Source organism: Rhinatrema bivittatum, chromosome 6 (assembly GCF_901001135.1).
Source record: "Rhinatrema bivittatum chromosome 6, aRhiBiv1.1, whole genome shotgun sequence".
Classification (NCBI taxonomy): Eukaryota; Metazoa; Chordata; class Amphibia; order Gymnophiona; family Rhinatrematidae; genus Rhinatrema; species Rhinatrema bivittatum.
Window position 1 is genome coordinate 237036365 of NC_042620.1, and position 23789 is coordinate 237060153.

Here is a 23789-nt window from a genome sequence, read left to right on the forward strand (position 1 = left end):
TTCCAGCAGGAAGACTTTGCCCAGCCTCTTGTCAAAGTGAACTCCCACATACTCCAACTACTGAGAAGGCTGGAGACTGCTCTTGGCTAGGATCACCATCCAACTGAGCTCCTGCAGAAAGGAAATTATCTTGTTGGGCACCAGATTGTTCTCTGCCAAAGACTTGGCCCAAATCAGCCAGTCATCCAAGTATGGGTGTACCAGGATCCCATCTTTTCTCAACACCGCCACCACAACCACCATAACCTTGGAAAAAGTTCTGGGGGTGATAGTCAGACCAAAAGGTAGCGCCCAAAACTGATAATGGCGACCCAGTGTCGCACAGCATAGAAAACGCTGGTGCTCCAAATGGATGGGAATATGAAGGGACAGCAAAACCTCGGACAGATCCCCAGAAGTCAGAAACTCCTCCAATTGTATCGCCATTATCACAGATTGTAAGGTTTCCATGCGAAAATAAGTCACCCGCAGATGACAGTTGACACTCTTAAGGTCCAGGATGGGACGAAAGGAACCTTCCTTCTTTGGTACAACAAAATTAATGGAATAGTGCCCCGTAATTTTCTGAGACATAAGCATGGGAACCACAGCCCTCAGCCCAAAGAGCGTCAAAAGCGTAGACTCTACTGCCTGCTTCTTCTGAAGAGAGTGGCAAGGAAACACCATGAACATGTCCCGAGGAACACTGTGAAATTCCAATGCATATCCTTCCTGTACCACTTCCAGGACCCATTGATCCAATGTGATCTCAACCCACCTCTGACAAAAGAGAGATAGGCATACCCCTATCTCCTTCTCCTGAAGGTGGGTTGGCAAACCTTCATTGGGAAGCTTGGGACAGGCTGCCACCCGAGCCTGCTCCTCTCTTGGACTATCGGGGACAAAGGGACGGAGACCTCCCAAAAGGCCAAGTCCTCTGAAAGGTTGGGTTTTTGTAGGGATGAAAACGCTTGGAACCCCTGAGACAACCCCTCATGGAAAAGAGGTGCTCCAATTGCTTCTTATCCTCCAGTTACTGAAGAATCACCCCACTTACCGGCCAGCTTTTCCAACTTGCTCCCAAACAAGAGAGAGCTTTTATTAAAGGACATTTTTGTAAGATTAGCCTTGGAGGTTGCATCAGCTGACCAACTCTGCAACCGTAGCTGACATCTGGCCGCCACTACCGAAGCCACTCCTCTGGCTGAGGTACGGACCAAATCACAGCCTGCATCTGCCAAAAAGGCGGCAGTGAGTTCCATAACTGCTCTGGAATTCAACCCTGAATCATCCACCTCCTGAGAGAGAAACATACAAAAACGCGCCACGAGAGTGCAACAGGAAGCAATCTATAAGAACATTACTACTGCGTCAAAGGCAGGCTTAAGGACAGATTCAATCTGCATTCATGCACATCCTTCAAGGCCGCTCCTCCCTCAACGGAGTCATCCATTTAGATACAGCGCAGACAAGCACATCCACTTTGGGAAAATGCAAATGCTCTCTCACAGCTGGATCCAAAGGGTACAGGTCTTCCAGTGCCCGACCCACTTTGAATGATGTCCACAACAGGAAAAAAAGCAAGAGGCTTCACGCAAGGAGACCAAAATGAGATTCTTCTTCAGCTCTGACATAGAATGCGCCCCAGGCACTCCCAACATCTTCAGTGTCTGGGAAATCAGGTAGTTCATCTCTGTGAAAGAACCGTAGCATAGTTCGATATGGCTCCAAACCAGGAGGAATTTCACCACCTTCTAAGGAATCAGGATCCCCCACATCATATGTGCCATCCGGGCTCCACGGGGATACTTGTGGCGAACCAAGGTGTGCCACGGTGCTTAACCGTATGATTGGAAGAGGGAGGGGCCACCGGCTGAGGGTCTGACCTGACCATAGTGGGCAAAGTGGAGGACTGTGCCTGAAAAAAGGCTTGTATACCTTGAAGGAAAAAAAAAAACTCCACCAAAAGAAAAAGCAGCCAGATCCAGGCCCAGAAGGTACTGGAGCGGGTCCAACTGAACTGCCAACTGAACTGCCATCTACTACGGAGGAGCCAGTCAAGGGAGTACAAAGATCTGGCGCACTTCCAACCAAAACTGTAACCAGACCATCATCATCCAGGTTTAGCAAAATCCAAGGAAGACAACTCACCCTGTGCATCTGAACTTCGCTGACACATGCTGGAAGACAGATCAGGCTGAGAAGCCTTAATATGACAGGCAACACAAAAAGAAAGGCGCTTAGGCACCATGAGTGGCGGTAACAGTGCATTCAAACAGGTCACGCTCATAAAAAGTTACGCACACAAATTATTTATATTTTTATATTCTGCTTTTCACACTTTTTTCAGCACTTCAAAGCAGATTACATTCAGGTACTGTAGGTATTTCCCTATCCCCAGAGGGCTTACAATCTAAGTTTGTACCCGAGGAAATGGAGAGTAAAGTGACATGCCCAAGGTCACAAGGAGCAACAGTGGGACTTGAACCCTGGTCACCTGGTTCGTAGCCTGCTGCTCTAACCACTAGGCTACTCCTCCACTCCCCTAACCCCAATGGAAGCGGGAATGGCGTCGGGATGGCGCGCGAGCACAAAAACTGAAAGAAGGCTTAAAAACCCCCGTCTCACTAAGTAAAAGTTCTTTTTCTTCTTTCCTGTCTTTTCTTCTTTTTTTTTTTTTTTTTTTTGTGAAAACTAACCAGAACTCAGCGCTTACCGGCCGAGTACAGAGACCGTCTCCAGCTGCGGGGGGAAGAGGGTATCTGCTGTCACCGCCATGCTCAACCTTCTGCACCCACTGCCTTTCAGCTGTACAAGCAGCTAAATCCACGCCAGGAACCGGTTATCGGACCAAGGAACACCTCTGAGGGGCCACGGAAATCACCTCAGGAATTCTCAGCTGGGGGAGGGACATTTAGGTATCACCGCAGGAGAGCGGGACTTTCGTTTTCTCCATATAAAATTCTCCTTCCAAAATTCACAACAATCCCCATAGGGAGATGCATGTCCACCATAAGTTGGAGACAGAAAATCACTGCAAGTATATATATACTGTGACATCAGCTTGCTCCGCTCCATCTGCTGGCAGGAGAATGTAACCCACTGGTCCATCTGTCTACATGCTAGGAAATCTTCACTTGGGTTACAGAGAGAAGAAATTTACTAGCTGAAACTAGTCTACATCTTCCAGAGGAGGTTTATTGAGCTGTGGTTCACTTTTCACAGTCAGTATTTTTCCATTTTGTCTCGTGCTATAATCCCAGAGGGTGTGGTGTAATACCACTACAAACGAGTCTGCTCTTAAAGGGGCATGATCGAAAATGTGACAGGGACTAGCAACTGTTTACAACAACTGTGCCACAAGAAATATATGCAAATTCAACCACGTCTCAGCAGGCTGAACTAGCTCCTTCTGTGTGTCTTGATTTAAATTTGCATTTCTTTGCTGCTACACTACAATTATCAACAAACGTTAGTTGCTGCAGTGTGACAAACTGCAGACCAAAAATGTTCAAATGACCATTAACCTCCACACCCTCTCCCTCTCAAAAAGAATTCCGACACAACCAAAGGCTAAGGATCAACTAAAACAGACAACTGAAATAACAAATGATTTGTCCTTGATAAATTTTACAAACCTTAAGCAACTAGGCAGGAAAGGGAGCAGAGTGTGCCTGTAATTATGTCATTACACCCCCCCTCCTGTGGGGCAGAGGCAAGCTTATGGGGGAGATAGTTGTGTCACAGCAGGGTGCTGCACTTCTTCACGTAGCTATCAGTGCATCCTGATCTGCAGGTTTCTCCAGCATCCAGGTTACACAACCCAGCAGGAGCAAACTGCAAATTATTTACTTCAATCTGCATTCCTTTACCCCTTCCTTAAAAAGGTAAAGTTAGCTATCTTTGGGTGGATTGTGTAGCAGGTATTCGATACATTACATTTATCTAGCTTCAATTTTTACTTTTTTATTAATTTATATTTTGGACAGTTTCCCTGTGGACTACTGACTAGACTGCTGACAAAAAAAACCCAAAAAAGACAGACCCTGAATAGAACCTCATCCAAAAGCAGCAGGGCCTCAAGAAGCTTTGATTTACAGGTCAACACTGCAGTCAGGAACCCAGAGTCACTTATAAAATGGGAAAAAACTACCCAGCTAAAATAATAAATAGTTAACTGGTAAGTAAAGTCTCATCAGATAATCCATTCATGGTACTGGGCTGTAGCTGGAGGGAGAGAGTCCTCAGTGGCTCACTTCCTCCCGGCTGCCTGCATGGCTCCTGTGCCCGCCCCCACATTAGGGCAGGCTGGGCTGCTATTGGCTAGCCCGGAGAATATGCACACATGGGTACCTTTGTGCATCAAAGGGAGGCTGATGCATGTAGCTTCAGCCTTATCCTTTTACTGTTTATATTTTCACTACTTTAAACAGTTAACCTTTTAAATATTTACATCCTTAAACAACCAAAATAAATGAAAATGTTCTCTCAGCTACCTGCTTCAGAAATCAGCAGCAAGGCTGAAAAAAACTCTTATCCTGGAGTTTATTCGCCTCTCAGGGACCGATTTTGAGGTGCAAAACTCATCTGCAGGGAAGCCTCATTAATTCTGACTAAGGCCCTGCAGCATGCTGAGCACTGCTGAAAACGTATACTGCCACTGTATGATAGGGGGAAACCCTTTTCCATTTCAATATTTAAAAAAAGATTTAGAAATGTTTTCAGTCAAACAGGTTGGCAAAAAGGCCTGTTTATCTGGCAGTATGATCAAGCTCTCATGCTTTTAAATACCCATCCTAAAATTAAAACAAATCTTAAGCACATGGGTTTAATTTTGCTCTTGGGAAAGGCTGTAGGAGCTGCTGAGCTGTTCTCACAGGAGCGTTTGATCTTGCTGGTAAAAAGGGACCCACAAGATGGAGTAGCAGCTTAGTGGTTAGAGCAGCAGGCTGAGAACCAGGGATGCCAGGGTTCAATTCCCACTGCCCCTCCTTGTGACATTAGGCAAGTCACTTTACCTTCCATTGCCACTGCTATAAACTTACAATGTAAGTCCTCTGGGGAAAGGGAAATACCTTCAGTACCTGAAAGTAATATGCTTTCAAGTGCTTGACAAAAGGAACATAAATCAAATAAATTATCTGTATGTCTTTGTAACTTGCCGGTGTGGTGGTTACTACCCTTAACCAATAAGCCTTCATCCTGTTGATGCAACTCCGTCATTGCTCTCTGCTTCAACAGCAGGAGGGAAAAGGGAATTGGACTCAGACAGCAACCAACAAGGACATTTAATTTTATATCTGGGAAAACAAACATGGGTGTAACTTTCTGATGCAACTGTTAATATCCTTAACCAATAAGCTTGATATTTTTTATGCAATTCCAACATTGCTCTCTGCTTCAACGGCAAGAGATAACCAGGAATTGGACTGACAGCAACCAACAAAGGGTTGGTTGCTGTCAGTTGGTTGCTGACTATCACGGGTCTGGGAAACTAAGTATGGGGGTGACCTGTACGGCGCGGCAGATACTATCATAAACTTGCTGGGCAGACTGGATGGACCGTTTGGTTTTTTTCTGCTGTCATTTCTATGAACAGATTGTTTTTTCAACAGCTGGGAGGGGAGTGAGAGGAACAGAAAGCAATCTACATTTCTGTGCAAAGTTATGAAGTCACCAGTCCCTTTTCTCTCCGATTAGGACGTCAGGGTCATGCACGTGTGAGCACGTCGCCAGCTATGCGACACTGGCTGAGGCCTTCGTTACAAGGTATGAGATTTTTCAGGAATTTAACCAGATCTTATTTGCTAATAGACTGTATTGATATTTTTATAATAAAAGAACACAATTTTTTTTTTCTTTTATTAAGACAGAAAGGAATAAGGCACTTACGAGGACAGCACTATGGCGACAGCATCGTTGAGGACACTTTCACCAAACAGCAGTGCATACAGTTCAACGTCCACCTGAAGTTCATGGAATATGGCGAGGACGGTCACTGACAAAACAAGAGGCAGAAACCTCGCTTAGAATGCTCGTGCACGTATTTCCTTCTTATAATATTGCAGTTAGTGCCGTGTGTCCCAAAAAACTCATAGGTACCTTTACTAAGCCATGATAAGCCTCTCTTTCACACATGGTGATACCACGTGATATTTTCATCAAAAATGGGCCCCCTATTGAAATGCATAGGTAATCCTATGATGACAAAATAACATCATTTGTCTCAAAAAAAAAAAGAAAAAAAGAAAAAGCAAGTCTCATTATTTAATGAAAACTGGTCTTAGGGGCAATGGAACGCTAACGTGCATCCCAATGTCCCCAGGATGTTTCCTAAAGGGCCTACAACGGAACTAAACTGGTTTCCCAAAGTACAAAAATCCCTCCCCAGGGTCTGGTTAGACACCCATCCCCCTATGTACCACAAAAAAAAAATGAAATGAATGTGTTGCAATGACCCACGGCCTTCCCAAACCCCTCCCCTATTTAAATGTGCCCCCTATTCAAATCCCCCACCCAGTGTCAGCCCCGACCCCCCCCCCAAATAAAAAAATCTCTGGTGGTCTTGTGGCCCCAGCCCCACCCTCCTTCACATAAAACAAATCCCTGGTGGTCAGTGGTGGCCCGGGTATTGTAAATATTGTACATGTGTAAATATGTTGCTGTTTACAAATAAAAACAGAATTATCTTGGGCTCTAGGCTGGTCAATGCCATTTTCCAAAATGGTGCTGAGTGGCCTTTGCTCCCTATCATACCACTGGATCACCAGGGTACCTATTTAAGGGTAGGTGGGGTCCCCAAACCACTTTCACTTTTATGTGAAAGGCGGGGTAAGGGAGGGGCCACTAGACTACCAAGGGTTGAAAGGGGCCAATTTTAATGTTTGGGAAGTGGGTGTAGGGCATTGCCATGCAACAGTCAAAAATAACCCCTCCCCCCACAGGCATCAGGAATGTGGGTTTAAACAAGACACTGGGGGGAGGGGTTATTTTTGGCCCACAGGGCCCTTTACCAATGGCGGCCCATTGGCAAAGGGCCTTTGCATATTTTCCTTATTTACTGCAATATATTTTTCATGGTTTTTTTTCTCGTGATGAAAAATATCGCGGGGAAACAGCTCCAATATTTTACCAGGGAGGAGCCCGATATTGCAGACACGCGTCTCCCCAGAGAGAAATAGCGCACTACAGTAAACGACCCCCTCAGTTTGAATTGATTTAGCAAGTTTCAGGAGCACCATCAGTGTAACCTCACAGCGACAGTACACAGGTGGAAGACATGAGAGAAGAAACAAGTTTGCTTCTCCCATTGTGTGATCCTGAGCAAGATCCTTAATCTCCCTGTGTAATGAAGGGAGAGTGTAAGCTCTCAGGGACAGGGATAGTGTAACAATGTGATGTATCTTATAAAACATTGTCTACCAGCAACACTAAATTAAAAAAATTAAAACCACACACACATCTCTCTGAAATTCTGGATTACCAGAATTATTCAGGACAAAATTTTCCAGTTCAGTTTTCTACAAACCCCCATTTTCAACTGATTTTTACTGACATCCTTATGCATATTAGGGAAGGATTTTATTAATATTGCTGGTATAAATCACAATAATTTCTTTAGAAAAATCAAACAAATATTAGAAGGATGAATAAGAGCATGAGCCACTGCAGCTGGAATGATATTTCATGATGCTAGCCTGCTGGTAAAAATGCCTGACGAATGATCAATTTGACTCAGCTGACTCAACAAGCAACCAAATTTGAAGTGCTTGCCTGAAGCGATACAGTACTCAAGGACAAGGGCCTACTTACCAAAATGCAATAATGCCTTAATATGCCTGGTTAGTAAACAGGCCTCAGTGAGAATAATGGGGCCTATTTACTAACAAATTGCATTCTGGTAATGAAGGCGCCATGATGCTACACATGCTTTCACTGAGATGAGAGCCATTCTGGACTTTTCCTAGCGCCTGCGCAGGGTCCAGAGTACGCACAGAGCATATGCGGGAGGTTCACCATTCTCTCCCTTTGCACAGTCTGTCCGCTCACTATTTTGTGGGTGTCAGCAATGGATGCTGGAAGACTGGCTCGACACCATGTCGGCATGCAGATCCTCTCTCAGGCACCCCTCGGATATGTTTCCTTCCCTTACTGTTGCCCTTGTCACTTAACAAACGAGTAGGCTATTTTCCCTCCTATCTGATGAAATGCTGCCTAAGGAATTCCTTTATCATCTCAAACTGTCTGGCGCGCTAGAGAAATCCCAACACTTTTTGTAAGGCTTTCCTGTATGCGTAGCCACAGCAAATGGTCGTACTGTTGGCACAGCCAAAGTGCCATCATCATGGGGTTTAAATTAAACCACAGCCTGAAAGAGTCAAAGCAGGCAGTTGACAAAAGCCAAATCCAGACACTATCCTTGCGAATCAAGTGCTAATATTCTACCTACAAATCATGAAAATCAGCAAAGGTTTCCTCAGTCTCAGTCTCAGGAAAGAAAACCCTTAATAAATTAAGCTCTTCACTGTAAGAAGTCCAGGCTCTGCATTAACTGTTCAGTCATACCATGAAGGTGGAAGATGGACTAAATGATCTCCCTTCCAGCCCTGCTATTCCATTATAATTAATTTTTGTCATTGGCAAGGCAACTAGCATCAAACCAACCTGTCAACCCAGAATAAGCAGCTTAGTATTCCACAAGGCATCTGTCACTGCACCGCTAGGAAAAGTTCATGAATTCGTCAAATGTAGCCACCGAGGCAGCCGCAAGCACAAGTGCAACTACGGTTCCATAAAAATCAACAGCGAGGGATGTTCCAAGAATCATCCGCCATGCAGGGGAAGATGAAAGGGAGTTCTACACAGACAGATGCAGGCCTTGGATAGCATCAGAGAAAAGAAGAGTTCAAGGCAGAAAACAAACAGGCAGCTTAAAATCTGCCAGCATGACCTAAAACATTGGCAAATGTCTTAACTTTACAGCACATGCAATTCATTCACCTCAAAAAGCCGAGAGAAGTTCTTTCCTATGGATAAAAGCCTACCTCACACGCAGTCTTTCTCTGCAGAGTTTTGTAGGCTTGCTATTTTTGTAAGGCTAATGCAGCTTTGTACACCGAAGGCTAGAAGTCGTCTTTCACAGACGTCGTCTCTACAAAATGCAGTTCTGTAGTATCCCAGAAATGCAGTCTGTGAAAGAATCCTTCCGGCCTTCGGTGTATGGAGGGCAGACCGCTGTTCAGTAAGACAACACTTTTTTTTTTTTTAATTAGTCAGAAGCAAGCCAACATAATGCAGACTCAATTTTGCAACAAGGTATTTATTAATGAATGCTTATATTTTGCCTTTCCTGGAAATCTGATCAAAATAATAAATAATCTTTATGAGAATGTGGGTAAAGTTGGGGCAGCCAAAACACTAGGCATTAACTACGTGCTGTCCACTATTCTGCTGCCTCCTGTATGGCAATATATACCAGCTGTTTTTCCACAGATACTTATTCACTATCATGGTCCAGGGACTGGGTTATCTGCCTCCATATCACTCTATGACTAGCAACTTATAACCCAACCTCTTCAGGGGGCAGTTTGTATGTTTCCAGTATATATTTTAACATGAGATTTTAAGAGACCATTAGAAAATCAGCCATTCTGGAGTGAGAAAGGAAGGGATGCAGGTCAGCTTTGACTTCTGCTTCAGCTGATTTGCCAGGTGACTCTGACCATGTGTGTTGCTTTTGTTCTATGAGGGCAAGTGCATCAAGCATCCAAAAAGATGTAACACATCATCTTAGCTAGTTCAGTAATTTTATACACCCATTGAATGTATTTATTCTGTTACACACAATAGCACTTCCTTTATAATGTGTTAAGAAATGTCTCTGAATAGGACCTCCTAGCTAAAGATACCTGGATCAGTGGCGGATATGATGGCGCCATAGAACAAACAGTCCGTAAAAAAGAAATCCCCGCCAAGTGTACCAGTCGCCTTCATCATCTTTACACAGCCATACATGACTGCTCTGGAACAAGCAGAAAGACAAGGTGATTACAAAACAAATAGCAGATGCTAGTAACTTCACACATCAGACTGGTTTCAAGCTTGTTTCTAGGCATGGGATTACAGGCTGGTTTCTAAATAGGGCTCCAAATTCACATATGACAGACTTGCTTAAGGTTAACTAGCTCAGAAGCAGAGCATTGTGCTTGAGAGACAGACGAGTTCGCCTCTGGAGCTGAGGGCCCAAGGGATGGACCAGCTCATTGCTGGAGCTCAGACCAGCAGTGTTCGTTCTCAATCTGAGAAAGGGAGCTTTCCCTTGAGGCCATGTCAAGCAAATCTGCCAAGAATAGTCTCTTCTGTGTCCTCAAACTCTTACAGTAATGTTTACAATAAATTGGTAATTGCATCAATATTTCCATATCCCTTCAAGAATTACTAGATCAACAGGTACAGGGATGTTGCACAATCTTAGGGGAAGAAATTGGCATCTAAATAATGTTAAGAGAAAGGACTATTTCTATTGCTGGACCCAAACTATGGAACTCTATACCACAGGAATTACGATTGGAAGCTGCCATGAAATTATTTTAAAAGGGCATTAAAACATGGCTATTCAAACAAGCCTTCCAAGAGCTATTAACTCAATGATTTCAGAATATTGATTTTATACCAAGGTAATGTATATTTTTCATTTTAATATCTCTACTCTTTCTATACTGCCTTTCTGTTTAAATTTTGGATTATTTAGTTTACTATTTTATTTATATTAAGAAACTATGTATTTACTTCTTTTTTCTTTTGGAAATGCAAATTTTTAAATGAATATTTGATAACTACTGTAAACCGATTTGATATGCTTGCATGAAAAATCGGTATATAAAAATTATTAAATAAAGAAATAAATGTTAGCATTTCTAATACAGAATAAAAAACTACTCTTCGGACCGGAGTACAAAGTACTAAGCATAAAGGGAAAAACTTAACACTTCCTTCATAAGAACAAAAGAATTGCCATACTAGGTCAGACTGAGAGTCTATCAAGCCCAGTAGTATCCCATTTCAAACAGTGGCCAATCCAGTCACAAGTGCATGTCAAGATCCCAAACAAAGACAAATCTCATGTTGCTAACACCCAGGGATAAGTAGTGGTTTTCCCCAAGTCTACTTAGTTGTTAACAATTAATGGACTTCTCCTCTAGGAACTTTAAAACCGCTATGCTAACTGCCTTTACCACATCCTCTGGCAATGAATTCCAGAGCTTAATTGTATGTTGAGTGAAAAAAATGTCTACGATTGGTTTTAAATGTGCTGCTTATTAATGTCATGGAGTCTCCCCTAGTCTTTGTATTTTTTGAAGCGTAAATAACAGATTCACATTCATCCATTTTATTCCACTCATGATTTTATAGACCTCTATCAAATTCTCCTTCAGCTGTCTTCTCCAAGCTGAACAGCCCTAACCTCTTTAGCCCTTCCTCATACAGGAGCCATTCCAACCCCTTTATCATTTTGGTCGGCCTTCTTGGTATCTTTTCCAGTTCAACTATCTTTTTTTGAGATGTAGCAATCAGAACTGCACACAGTAATCTAGGTGCAGTCTCACCATGAAGCAATAGAGGTATTATGACATTCGCCATTCCTTTCCTAATAATTCCTAACACTGTTTGCTTTTTTAACCACTGGCATAGACCAAGACAAGGATTTCAAAGTATTGTCCACGATAACACCCAAATCCTTTTCCTGGATGATTACGCCCAATATGGAACCTAACATCGTATAACTAATAGTGTGGGTTACTTTTCCCTATATGCACCACTCTGCACTTGTCCACATTAAATTTCATCTGCCACCTGGATGCTTAGGCTCCCATGGTCCTCCTGCAATTTCTTACAATTGGCTTGTGATTTAACAAATCGGAATAATTTTGTCTCATCTGCAAGTCTGATCACCTGACTCATTGCTCGCTTTTCCATATCATTTAGGAATATATTAAAAAGTACCAGCCTCACTACAGATGTCTGAAGCACTACAGTGTTTTAGCTTTCTTCTCTGAGAAAATTGACCATTTAGTCTTACTCGTTTCCTTTCTTTTAAACTGTTTGCAATCCGCAATAAGTCATTACCTTCTATCCCAGAACTTTTTAATTTTCTCAGGAGTTTCTCATAGGTGACTTTGTCAAAAAGTTCAGAGATGTGCTAGTGGGTCTGCCGCACGACCTGTTCATTAGATCCCTGGAAATGAGAGTGGTACCGAGTAATTGGAGAAGAGCGGTAGTGGTCCCGCTTCACAAGAGTGGGAGCAGAGAGGAGGCTGGAAACCTCAGGCCAGTTAGGCTCACCTCAGTGGTGGGAAAATTAATGGAAATTCTGCTGAAGGAAAAGATAGTGAACTATCTAGAGTCAGGAGGATTGCTGGACCCCAGCCAGCATGGATTCACCAGGGGAAGGCTTGTCAGACAAATCCAATTGATTTGATTGGGTGACTAAAGAAATGGATCGAGGAAGAGCGCTTGATGTCATCTACTTGGATTTCAGCAAAGCTGTTGAAACAGTCCCGCATAGGAGGCTTATGAAAAAAATGAAGCTTGGGAGTGAGCACCAAGGTGGTGGCATGGATCACAAACTGGTTGATGGACAGAAGACAGCGTGTGATGGTAAATGGAACTACTCTGAAGGGACAACCGTGATAAGCGGAGTGCCATAGGGTTTGGGGTGTTGGGACTGGTCCTGTGAGCAACACTGAGGAGAGGATAGAAGGTAAGTTTGTCTTTTTTGCAGATGATACTAAGATCTGCAACGAAGTGGACACACTGGAAAGAGTAGAGAGAATAAGATGTGATTTAAGGAAGCTTGAACAGCAGTCGACGATATGGCAGCTGAGATTCAATGTCAAGAAGTACAGATTCTTGCATCTGGGGTGCAATAATCCAAAACAGCTATCTGTGATCGGGGTGAAGGGCTGTTGTGCATGGAGCAAGAGAGGGACCTTGGGGTGATAGTGTCTTGCAATCTAAAGACAGCGAAGCAATGTGACAAGACGATAGCTAAAGCCAGAAGAATGCTGGGCTGCATAGAGAGAGGAAATAACCAGTAAGAAAAGGAGATGATAATCCCCTTGTACAGGTCCTTGGTGAGGCCTCACCTAGAGTACTGTGTATAGTTCTGGAGACCGTATCTCAAAGGAGACAAAGATAGGATGGAGGCGGTCCAGAGAAGGGCAACAAAAATGGTGGGGGTCTTCATCAAATGACTTATGAGGAGAGGTTGAAGGACCTAAATATGTATCCCCTGGAGAAGAGGAGGTGCAGGAGAGATAAGATGCAGACCTTCAGATACCTGAAAGGTTTTAATGATGCACAATTGACAAACCTCCGCTGGACAGAAATCAGTAGAACTAGGGGGTCACAAAATAAACTCCAGGGAGGACGATGATTCAGAACCAACGTCAGGAAATATTTCTTCACGGAGAGGGTGGTGGATGCCTGGAATGCCCTTCCGAAGCAGGTGGTGAAGACAAAAAACAGTGAAAGATTTCAAAAGGGCATAGGCTAAACATTGCAGATCCCTAAAGGCAAAGGGGAGGGGAATGTAGTAAGGCATGGGGGTAACTTGCTGGTGTGGTGGTTACTACCCTTAACCAATGAGCCTTCATACTGTTGATGCAACTCCATTATTGCTCTCTGCTTTAACGGCATATGGGGGGGGGGGGGGGGGGGGGGGGGGGGAGGAAGAGGAAAAGGGCAATCAGTTTCAAACAGCAACAAACAAGGTCATTCAATTTTACGGTCTGGGAAAACAAATAAGCATGGGGGTAACTTGCTGATGCAGCTGTCACTATCCTTAACCAATAAGCCTTATATTTGTGATGGAACTCCAACATCGCTCTCTGCTTCAACTGCAAGAGGAAATGGGGAATTGGACTCAGATAGCAACCAACAAGAGCCCTGACACTGATGATTTGGGAAAGTAAGTATGGAGGTAACTCGCAAGACTGGAAGATTGGGCATCCAAATGGCAGATGAAATTTAATGTGGACAAGTTCAAGGTGATGCATATAGGGAAAAATAACCCTTGCTGTAGTTACACGATGTTAGGTTCCATATTAGGAGCTACCACCCAGGAAAAAGATCTAGGCATCATCCTGGATAATACTTTAAAATCATGAGATCAGTGTGCTGCAGTAGTCAAAAAAGCACACAGCAAAATTGCTTACCTTGTAATAGGTGTTATCCCAGGGCAGCAGGATCTGGTCCTCACATATAGGTGACGTCACTGACGGAGCCCTATCACGGAAAACTTTCTGTCAAAGTTTCTAGAAACTTTTGACTGGCATACTGAGCATGCCCAGCATACCATGATCCCTTGAGCCACAGGGGTCTCCCTTCAGTCTCGAATGTAGCAATGAGCGTTAGCAAAAATAAAATAATAAAACGTATCGGACCCAACTCCGCGGGGTGGTGGGCGGGTTTCGTGATGACTACATCCTGCTATCCTGGGATAACACCTATTACAAGGTAAGCAAGTTTGCTTTATCCCAGGACAAGCAGGATGCTAGTCCTCACAGATGGGTGATTAGCAAACTTGCATTGAACCAATATTGAAAGGATTGTTGGAAAAAATGGAGGCAGCCTAAAATCACAGCAGGTTGGATTAGAAAGAGTTGGATTATACTGGAAACAAGTTCTTTAAAACAGATTGTCCATAAGCTGAACTTTCTTTATCCAAACAGTAATGAGCTGCAAAATTGTGAAGAGAACTCCATGTAGCAGCTTTACATATGTCAAGAATTGGCACTGAACGATAGTGTGCTACTGAGGTTGACATTGCTCTTACTGAATGCGCCTTTACTTGTCCTTGGAGAGGAAGGCCTGCTTTGTCATAGCAGAACTCTATGCAATCTGCTAGCCAGTTGGACAGAGTTTGTTTGCCCACTGGAGTAGCCGGTTTGTTTGGATCAAAAGAAACAAAGAGTTGAGTGGATTTCCTGTGGACTGCAGTGCGGTCTAAGTAGTATGCTAGCGCACGTTTATAGTCCAAGGTATGTAAAGCCCTCTCACCTTGGTGAGAATGAGGTCTTGGGAAGAATATGGGCAAAACTATAGATTGGTTCAAATGGAATTCCGTAACTACCTTGGGAAGGAATTTTGGATGTGTAAGATCATGTAGGAATTTCGTATAGGGTGAGTATTGACAAGTGCTTGTAACTCACTAACCCTTCTAGCAGATGTAATGGCTATTAGGAAGATAGTCTTCCATGTGAGAAATTTAACATCATAGGAATTCATGGGTTCAAAAGGAGAATGCATGAGCCTTGTCAGCACTAAATTAAGGTCCCATTTTGTAACTGGTGGCCATATTGGTGGTTTAAGGTGAATTAAACCTCTCATAAATCTACTGACAAGAGGTTGCACGGATACTGGTGCATCTCCTATTGTATGATGGTAAGCTGAGACTGCACTTAAGTGTACTCTTACAGACGAGGTCTGGAGACCAGAGTCTGAAAGGTGCCATAGATAGTCTAGTAAGGACGATGTGGGGCAGGAAAAAAAAGGGTCGATGTCTTTTTGTGTACACAAGGCAAATCTTTTCCACTTCGAAGAATAGTTTTTTCGTGTCGAAGGTTTACGTGAAGCTATAAGCACTTGAAAGACTGAGTGGTTGTAAGATCAAGCTTTCAACATCCAGGCTGTCAGAGATAGGGATTGAAGGTTGGGATGGCGCAATCTGCCTTGGTCCTGAGTTATGAGAGTGGGTGCTGTGCCCAGGCGAATTGGCTCTGTGATCGATAGGTCGAGAAGTATGGGAAACCACATTTGTCGAGGCCAATACGGGGCTATGAGTATCATAGACCCCTTGTCCTGTTGTAGCTTCACTAGGGATTTTGTTATTAGCGGTATCGGGGAATATGCGTATAGAAGACCTGAGTTCCAAGGGCGAGCAAAGGCGTCCTTGGCTGGCTGGTGTTTCTGTTTGTGCAGGGAGCAGAACCTGTCTACTTTGTAATTCAGGTCGGAAGAAAATAGGTCTATTGTTGGTTGTCCCCAAGTTGAAATATCCTGGTCGCTACTAAGGGATCCAGGGACCATTTGTGAGGTTGGAACTGACGACTGAGGCGATCTGCAACCACATTGTGAATGGACCCAAGAAACAAATCGAAAGCAGATCCAATATAAATTATATATATATATATATATCCGCTAGATAAGTGGCCTGGAGAAATATGGAGTGTACCAGGGCCCAGTCCCAAATCTGTGCGGCTTCTTGACAAAGGAGATACGAGCCTCTACCTCCTTGTTTATTCAGGTACCACATGGCTACTGTGTTGTCTGTCTGTATAAGAACAGTCTTGTGTGAAAGGCAGTCTTTGAACGCATGTAGAAAATAACGTATAGCTCGTAGCTCCAGAAAATTGATTTGAAATGTTGTTTCGAGTTTTGTCCAAGTACCCTGGGTTTGGAGCTTGCCTATGTGAGCTCCCAACCTAAGGTGGATGCATCTGTAGTTAACGTTATCTGTGGAGCTGGTTGTTAGAGGGGTAGGCCCTTGCGCAAGTTGTCCCTATTTGTCCACCAAAGGAGAGGTAAACGTAATTGGTGGGTTATCTGAACTGGAGATGACAGTGGTTGAATTGCTTGTATCCATTGTGATCTCAATGTCCATTGGGATATTCTCATGGCTAATCTGGCCATAGGAGTGACATGAACTGTGGAGGCCATGTGACCCAATAGTGTTAGAAACTGATGAGCTGTCGCCTGTTTCTGAAAGAGTAGCTGTTTTGCTAATAAGGAGAGTGTTTCTGCCCGATAGAATGGTGTTCAATTCTGCTCCGATGAATTGCAGCCAGTGAGACGGAATGAGGTGGGATTTTTGGTAATTGATGAGAAAACCCATTGAGTGGAGCAGATTGATTGCTAGTCTGAGAGAAGTAAGAGCTCCTTGTTGAGATTGACTTTTGATGAGCCAGTCATCCAGGTAGGGAAAAACGTGTATATTTTCCTTGTGTAAGGGTGCCGCTACTACTGCTAGGCATTTTGTAAACACTCTGGGTGCTGAGGCAAGTCCGAAAGATAGAACCCTGTATTGGAAATGCTGATGACCCACAAGGAAACACAGATACTTGCGATGAGGAGGGAATATTGGAATGTGAGCGTAAGCGTCTTGTATATCCAGAGAACAGAGCCAGTCTTCTGTCTAAAGAACGGGAAGCAAGGTGCCCAAAGAGACCATCCTGAATTTCTCTTTGTAGAAATTTGTTGAGATTTCGGAGGTCTAGGATGGGGCGCAGGCCTCCTGCTTTCTTTGGAATGAGGAAATAGCGGGAGTAGAATCCTCTGCCCTGCTGAGGCCGGGGTACCGGTTCTACAGCTCTGGCTCTCAGAAAGGTGGATAATTCTGCTTGGAGGAGAGAGATGTGATTTGTCTTTATCCAAAGAGACTTTGGTGGAGAGTCTTTTGGAATTGATAGGAAATTGAGTTGGTAACCTCGTGATATTATGGAGAGTACCCATTGGTCCGTTATTATCCTTAACCAATGATTGTAGTAGAAGGAGACGCGACCTCCTACTGGTATGGTTGGGTTGGGGTTGCTGAATTGGCTGCTGTTCTCTGGCCTTGTCTCAAAAACCTACAGCTGGGCCTGTTTGCACTGGCGGTTGAAGCCTAGCAGTTCTAGGTTGTCTGGGTTGAGATCTTTGTTGTGGTCGGGAAGATCTGCCCCTAGGCACTGGTGGATAGTACCTTCTTTGCCTGTAGTACAGCTTTCTGGTATCTTTTCTTGGTTGATGACGTGACACTGAAGAAGAATCTTGTGGGCCAGCAGATAACGGACGCAGTGTCTCTGTATGTTCTTTAAGTTGGGCTACTGCATCCTGAACCTTTGATCCAAAAAGGTTGTCGCCCATAAAAAGGGATTGTGTCTGCCATATCTTTTATAAAAGTGATAAAGGATAAGTCCTCTGGAGAAGACTTCTTTCTTCCCTCAGGAGGAGATGGTTCAGACATAAAAAAAACTTTCTGATTATGGAAAACTCAAATGGAGAATTGGTGTGCGCAGGCTGACAAGCTACCAAAGGTGATTTCCAAAATATATGACTTTCTTAATGGGGATCCCGTTAGTGTCCCTTCATACATGTCAGCCTGGGAGACGGACCTGGTGAAGAGGTTAGATAAAGACACATGGGATCTCATTTATCTAAATACTAAATGCAGCTCTATCTCCGCTTCCTTGACTGAAAACGGATATAAGGTTCTTATGCGGTGGTACTGCATGCCTTATACGATGTGGAAGGCTAAACTGAGGCAATCTGCCCTCTGCTGGAGGGGTTGTGGGGAAATTGGGACCTTTTTCCATATGTGGTGGGGTTGTCCGAAGGTACAGAGATTTTGGAAGTTGGTAGATGATGCTCTCAGTAGCATATTCAGGAGATCCTTTTCTAGTTCTCCCGAGCAGATTCTACTTAGTGTTCCGGCTTCTAGCAGTAGACTTGAATGGTTGCTTATACACCAGATTTTTATAGCAGCTCGCTGTGTGGTAGCAGCTCATTGGAAGGTAGATATTGACCTCATTAAATTTATGCTTCTTCAGAAATTAGATAAAATGCAGGACTTATATAAATGGACTGCTCAGAAACATCGCAATCAGCCAAGATTTTTAGCCATTTGGCAACCTTATCAGGATTGGAGAGGTAAATTATACACTCTTCAGTCTTAAAAGATATTATAAATTGTGAAATTGAGAGGCTTGCGACCCCTGTTCCACAAATGTGCACTGGTTAGGGTGAGCATAACAATCTAACATGTATGGAAAGCCAAGGACAGTAGAATGCATATTTCCCGTCTATGAACTATATAATATACCTATGTTGATGCCATGTTGTTTAAATTTTCTGTATCCCAGATATCATCCCTATTGTTATAATATGTAATTCACACATGTACACAGTTGTATTATGTTTATTTGGATTATTATGCATGGTGAATAAACTATAAGTGACAAAAAAAACAACTTTCTGATGATGAATCAGTGTTTCTATGCTCCCAGGAGTCATATGGTGTATGTTTGGAAGGAGAAGCAGGAGAAGACCTCGGTGGTATTGATGGCACAACTGGTCTGGACAGTCCTGAAGGTCCTGGCTGAGGTTCATATAGTGGGGACGGACCAGGAGTATCTCCTATACCTGCTTAGTAGGGATAGGTTGTGATGGCATAGCACTGATGAGGGCATCAAGTTTTTCCATTAGTGGTTGAAAAATCGATACATCTGGTTGTATTGGAGTCCCTGGTACGGGTACCGGCATCGGGAACGCATCGAGAATTGTGATGGTATTTGTGATGGCATCGGTGCTGGTCCCAGCATCGGCGATGGTGTCGGCTTCGACAAGGGCACCGGCATCAGAGGAGTCATCAGTGTCGATGGATGTAAGTCCTGAAGCGCTTCTCGCACTGCCTGGTGGATGAATCCACTCAGTTCCTCCATTATAGCTGTTGCAGGCAGAGCAGCTATAAGTGGTGGCAGTGAAGGCGTCATCGGCTCTACCACAGGGCCCTGTGGTGGCTCGATGTCCGGCACCTCTAGAGTTGGGGGAACGCCTTGGTGTAGCAGAACTTGGTGATTCCTGTAGACAAGGTCTCTTGGCTCCTGGTGTTCCGGTGATAACAGGGCCTCCAGAATCGAGGAATGTCGATGCCAATGTGTTAGACAATGTTCAGTGGCTTTTTCAAGCCCGGACGTTGATTTTGTTGATGCCGCAGACAGGGGTCGGTGACGACTGGTCTCCCAAACCGTCCACTCAACGTTTTTTAATAATCAAACATTTCGACGCTCCAGCCGGAGACGAATGGGTGGACGTTGACATGGAAGGCAGTAACTGGATGTGGAAAAGGTGTTCCATCTTTTCCTGATGAGCCTTTCTTCCTTTGGCGGTCATTTACGCACATTTTGGACACGACAAAATGTCATGGGATTGCCCTAAACATAATATACACTCAAGGTGTGGATCAGTAATCAACATAGTTCGATTACATTTAGGGCATTTTTTAAAATCCTGTGGCCATGATAACCAGAACAGCTGTAGATGGCTATCTAACCAAAATTTTTGGAAATCGAATCAGAAACAAAAAATTTACTCACCGGCCAGTGGTAGAAGAGACACCCCAATGTGGGGAATGAGAAAAGAGGGATTTTTAATTTATTTTTTAGACAAAGTTGTGTGAAGTTCACACAGGGCTCCTGCGCCGTGATGCTAACTGCAGCGCAGAAAAACGAAGACCGAAGGGAGACCCCCTGTAGCTCGAGGGATCATGGCATGCTGAGCATGCTCAGTGGGCTCAGTATGCCAGGCAAAAGTTTCTAGAAACTTTGTCAGAAAGTTTTCCGTGATAGGGCTCAGTCAATGACATTACCCATATGTGAGGACTAGCATCCTGCTTGTTCTGAGATAAAGAATGTTAGGAATTATTAGGAAGGGAATGGTTAATAAAACGGAAAATGTCATAATGCCTCCTTATCGCTCCATGGTGAGACCGCACCTTGAATACTGTGTACAATTCTGGTCACCGTATCTCAAAAAAGATATAGTTGTGATTGGAGAAGGTACAGAGAAGGGCAACCAAAATGATAAAGGGGATGGAACAGCTCCCCTATGAGGAAAGGCTGAAGAGGTTTATTAACTCCTTCACAAAATGATGGCAGTTTGGTGAGGCAAGACCTGCCTTATGTAAATACATGGTAGCTGTGTCCCATTAAATCATGTCTTTCTATATCTTCTGTGATTTTGTTCTTTAGAATAGTTTCTATGGGTTTTTCTTTCAGCACAGCAGTCAAACTCATCGATCTATAGTTTCCCAGATCACCCCTGGATCCCTTTTTAAAGATCAATGTTACATTGGCCATCTGCCAATTTTCAGGTACAATAGACAATTTTCATGACAGGCTGCAAATTACTAGTAACAGATCTGCAATTTCAGTTTTGGAGTTCTTTCAGAACTCTGAGGTATAAGCCATCTCATCCAGGCAATTTGCTACTCTTTAGTTTGTCAATCTGCCCTATTACACCTTTCAGATTCACTGTGATTTGTTTCTGATCTCCCTAAACATCACCATTAAATACTGTTTCTGACACAGATTTCTCCCTAACATTCTCTTCAGTAAACATTGAAGCAAAGAATTCATTTAAGTCTTTTTGCTATGACCTTGCGTTTCCTAAATGTCCCTTTAACACCTTGATCATATAATGGTCCAACTGATTCGGATGTATTTTAAAACGTTTTTTGCCTCTACAGTCAACTTCTTTCAAATTTCCTTTTTCCTGTATTATATAAAACTTGCCAATTATATAAAGTTTGCCAATGCTTATGCTTTTTCCTGTTTTCTTCAGATGGATCTTTTTCCAATTTTTGAAAAGATCTTTTGGCTAAAATAGCTCTTCCATCACACCTTTTAACAATGCAAGCAATAGTTTGGCCTTCTGCTGTTGGCTGGAAATAATCAGTAAGTACAGCTTGGAAAAAAAATGTAAAACTTAAAAGTATTGGGGAGAACTAAACTATTGGGGTATATTATAGTACGCATTTGTTTCGATTTAAATAGGTAATCAGAAAGTCAGGCAACAAACAGAAGCTTGTGTGTTTGTATTAAAAGTAAATAAAAATAGGCTAGGAACATGGTATGTCTAAGTAAAAAGGTTGAAAGAAAGTTCTGTTACTCACCTAGGAAAGGTGTTAAAGTAGTGTGATTAACAAATGTTAGTACCTAATCAAAACAATCAGGACAGCAGTAAGTCACTCAGGCTGACTAACTGAAGTGTTAAGGTCGTGTGATTGATTTAATTAGGTACCAACATTTGTTAGTCAGAACAGCAGTGAGTCACTCTTGTAAATCTCCAAAAGGTATTGTTTTGCACTAATTTATCTTAGAAGCACAAGATATATTGCAAGGGAAGAGCTCAGTAACCCACAATCCAGTGGGAGCACTAAGAGGAGAGGATCAACTTGCTGGTGGCTGGAAAGAATCAGCAAGTACTGCTTGGAGAAATTTTTAAAACTTAAAAGTATTGGGGAGAACTAAACTATCAGGGTATATTATTTAGTGTGTTCATGTGTTTTATTTTAAATAAGTAATCAGAAAGTCAGGCAACAAAAAGAATGTTAGGAATTATTAGGAAAGGGAATAGAAAATAAAACAGAGGATGTCAATGCCTCTGTATTGCTCCATGATGAGACCGCACCTTGAATACTGTGTGCAATTCTGGTCACCACATCTCAAAAAGGATAGAGCTGCACTGGAGAAAGTACAGAGAAGGGCGACCAAAATGATATGGGGCATGGAACGGCTGCCTTATGAGGAAAGGCTAAAGAAGTTAGGGCTGTTCAGTTTGGAGAAGAGACGATTGAGGGGGGATATGATAGAAGTCTGCAAAAACATGATAAGGCTTGAACAAGTTAATGTAAATTGATTATTTACTAGAGATGTGCTTCGGCTGAACCTTTCGGTTCGGCCTTTGTTATTGGCCCGCCACGGGACATTTTGGTTTCACGCAGTTTGGGCCTTTTTTTTTGGCTGCCCCGAATTTCGGGTTAGTGCGCACTAACCCGAAAAACAAAATTTCCTTTGTTTTTCGGGGTGGCTGAAACAGAACGAATTAGACAATTTTGTTGAAATTGTCTAATTCATCCTAGACGAATGCACATCCCTATTATTTACTCTCTCAGATAATAGAAGGACCAGGGGGCACTCCATGAAGTTAGCAAATAGCTCATTTAAAACAAATCGAAGAAAATTCTTTTTCACTCAGCGCTTAGTTAAATTCTGCAATTCATTGCCAGAGGATGTGGCTTCAGTAGTTAGTGTTACTGGGTTTAAAAAAGGTTTGGATAAGTTCCTAGAGGTTAAATCCATAAACTGCTATTATGGTAATTAATTAGCAACAGTAGCTTGTAAACTAATATTCGGGTACTTGCCAGGTACTTGTGACTTGGATTGGCCACTGTTGGAAACAGGATACTGGGGGCTTGATGGACCCTTGGTCTGACCTAGTATGTTCTTCTATTTTTTTTTTTTTTTAAACTTTATTGAATTTTTTCCAGAACAAAATGTTCAATAATCAACATCAAACAAAGATACCCAACGATTCTTCCTCCCTCCAGTTTCCTTTAATTCCCCAACAGGTTTCAGTCCTTCATGCTTAGGAAGGCTCAGTCTGGCTATAGTATTACTGATTATAAGTATCTGGTAGTATTTGCGTTTTGCAACAAGAATAGATAAATCTGAACCCATTATAGTTTTAAGTCAAGTCCGTGAAAAAAATCCCAATGGTGAAATACAGCTAGTAATATTATAGTAATCCATCATTTCCGTTTTATATTATTGCCCTTTGATAGCAATTTATCAAATTTTCTCTTTCATGTCTCCTGGACAAGAGTCCATAAATAACTTCCAAACATTTTGATGAAGTTGTTACAATTTGTTGTTAAAATTCCCCCCTCCACTTAAATTTGTATTCTTTCCTGTAAATAGCACGTTACAGCCTCAACTCTTGTAAATAATCTGCCTAAACTTGTATATATTCCTCTAAATAGCTCGTTACAGTTTTAATGCTTTAACTTTCTATGCCCCCTGCTCTATGTATAATCCTCCTTGTTTTCCCCTCCCTGTTGATTGTAATTTCTGCCTTTAGTTACAATGTGAACCGGTATGATGTTTGCATACTAATACCGGTATATAAAAGTTTTCAAATAAATAATAAATAAATAAATTTGCTAGACCAGCCCAATTTAGCTAAGATGCATTTCATTGCTTGTATATATCCCT

At 42.8% G+C, this 23789-nt stretch overlaps 1 protein-coding gene across 1 annotated transcript in view; it reads right to left on the reverse strand.

The window, feature by feature from the left end:
- SLC9A6 (solute carrier family 9 member A6) overlaps positions 1-23789 on the reverse strand; it is a 95513-nt gene that overhangs the window by 53526 nt on the left and 18198 nt on the right. Inside the window, exons 5-6 of the mRNA XM_029606644.1 lie at positions 9888-10000; positions 5872-5977 (exon numbers count right to left, since the gene is read on the reverse strand). Coding sequence (XP_029462504.1) covers positions 5872-5977; positions 9888-10000 — 219 coding nt within the window. The remainder of the gene's footprint in view (positions 1-5871; positions 5978-9887; positions 10001-23789) is intronic.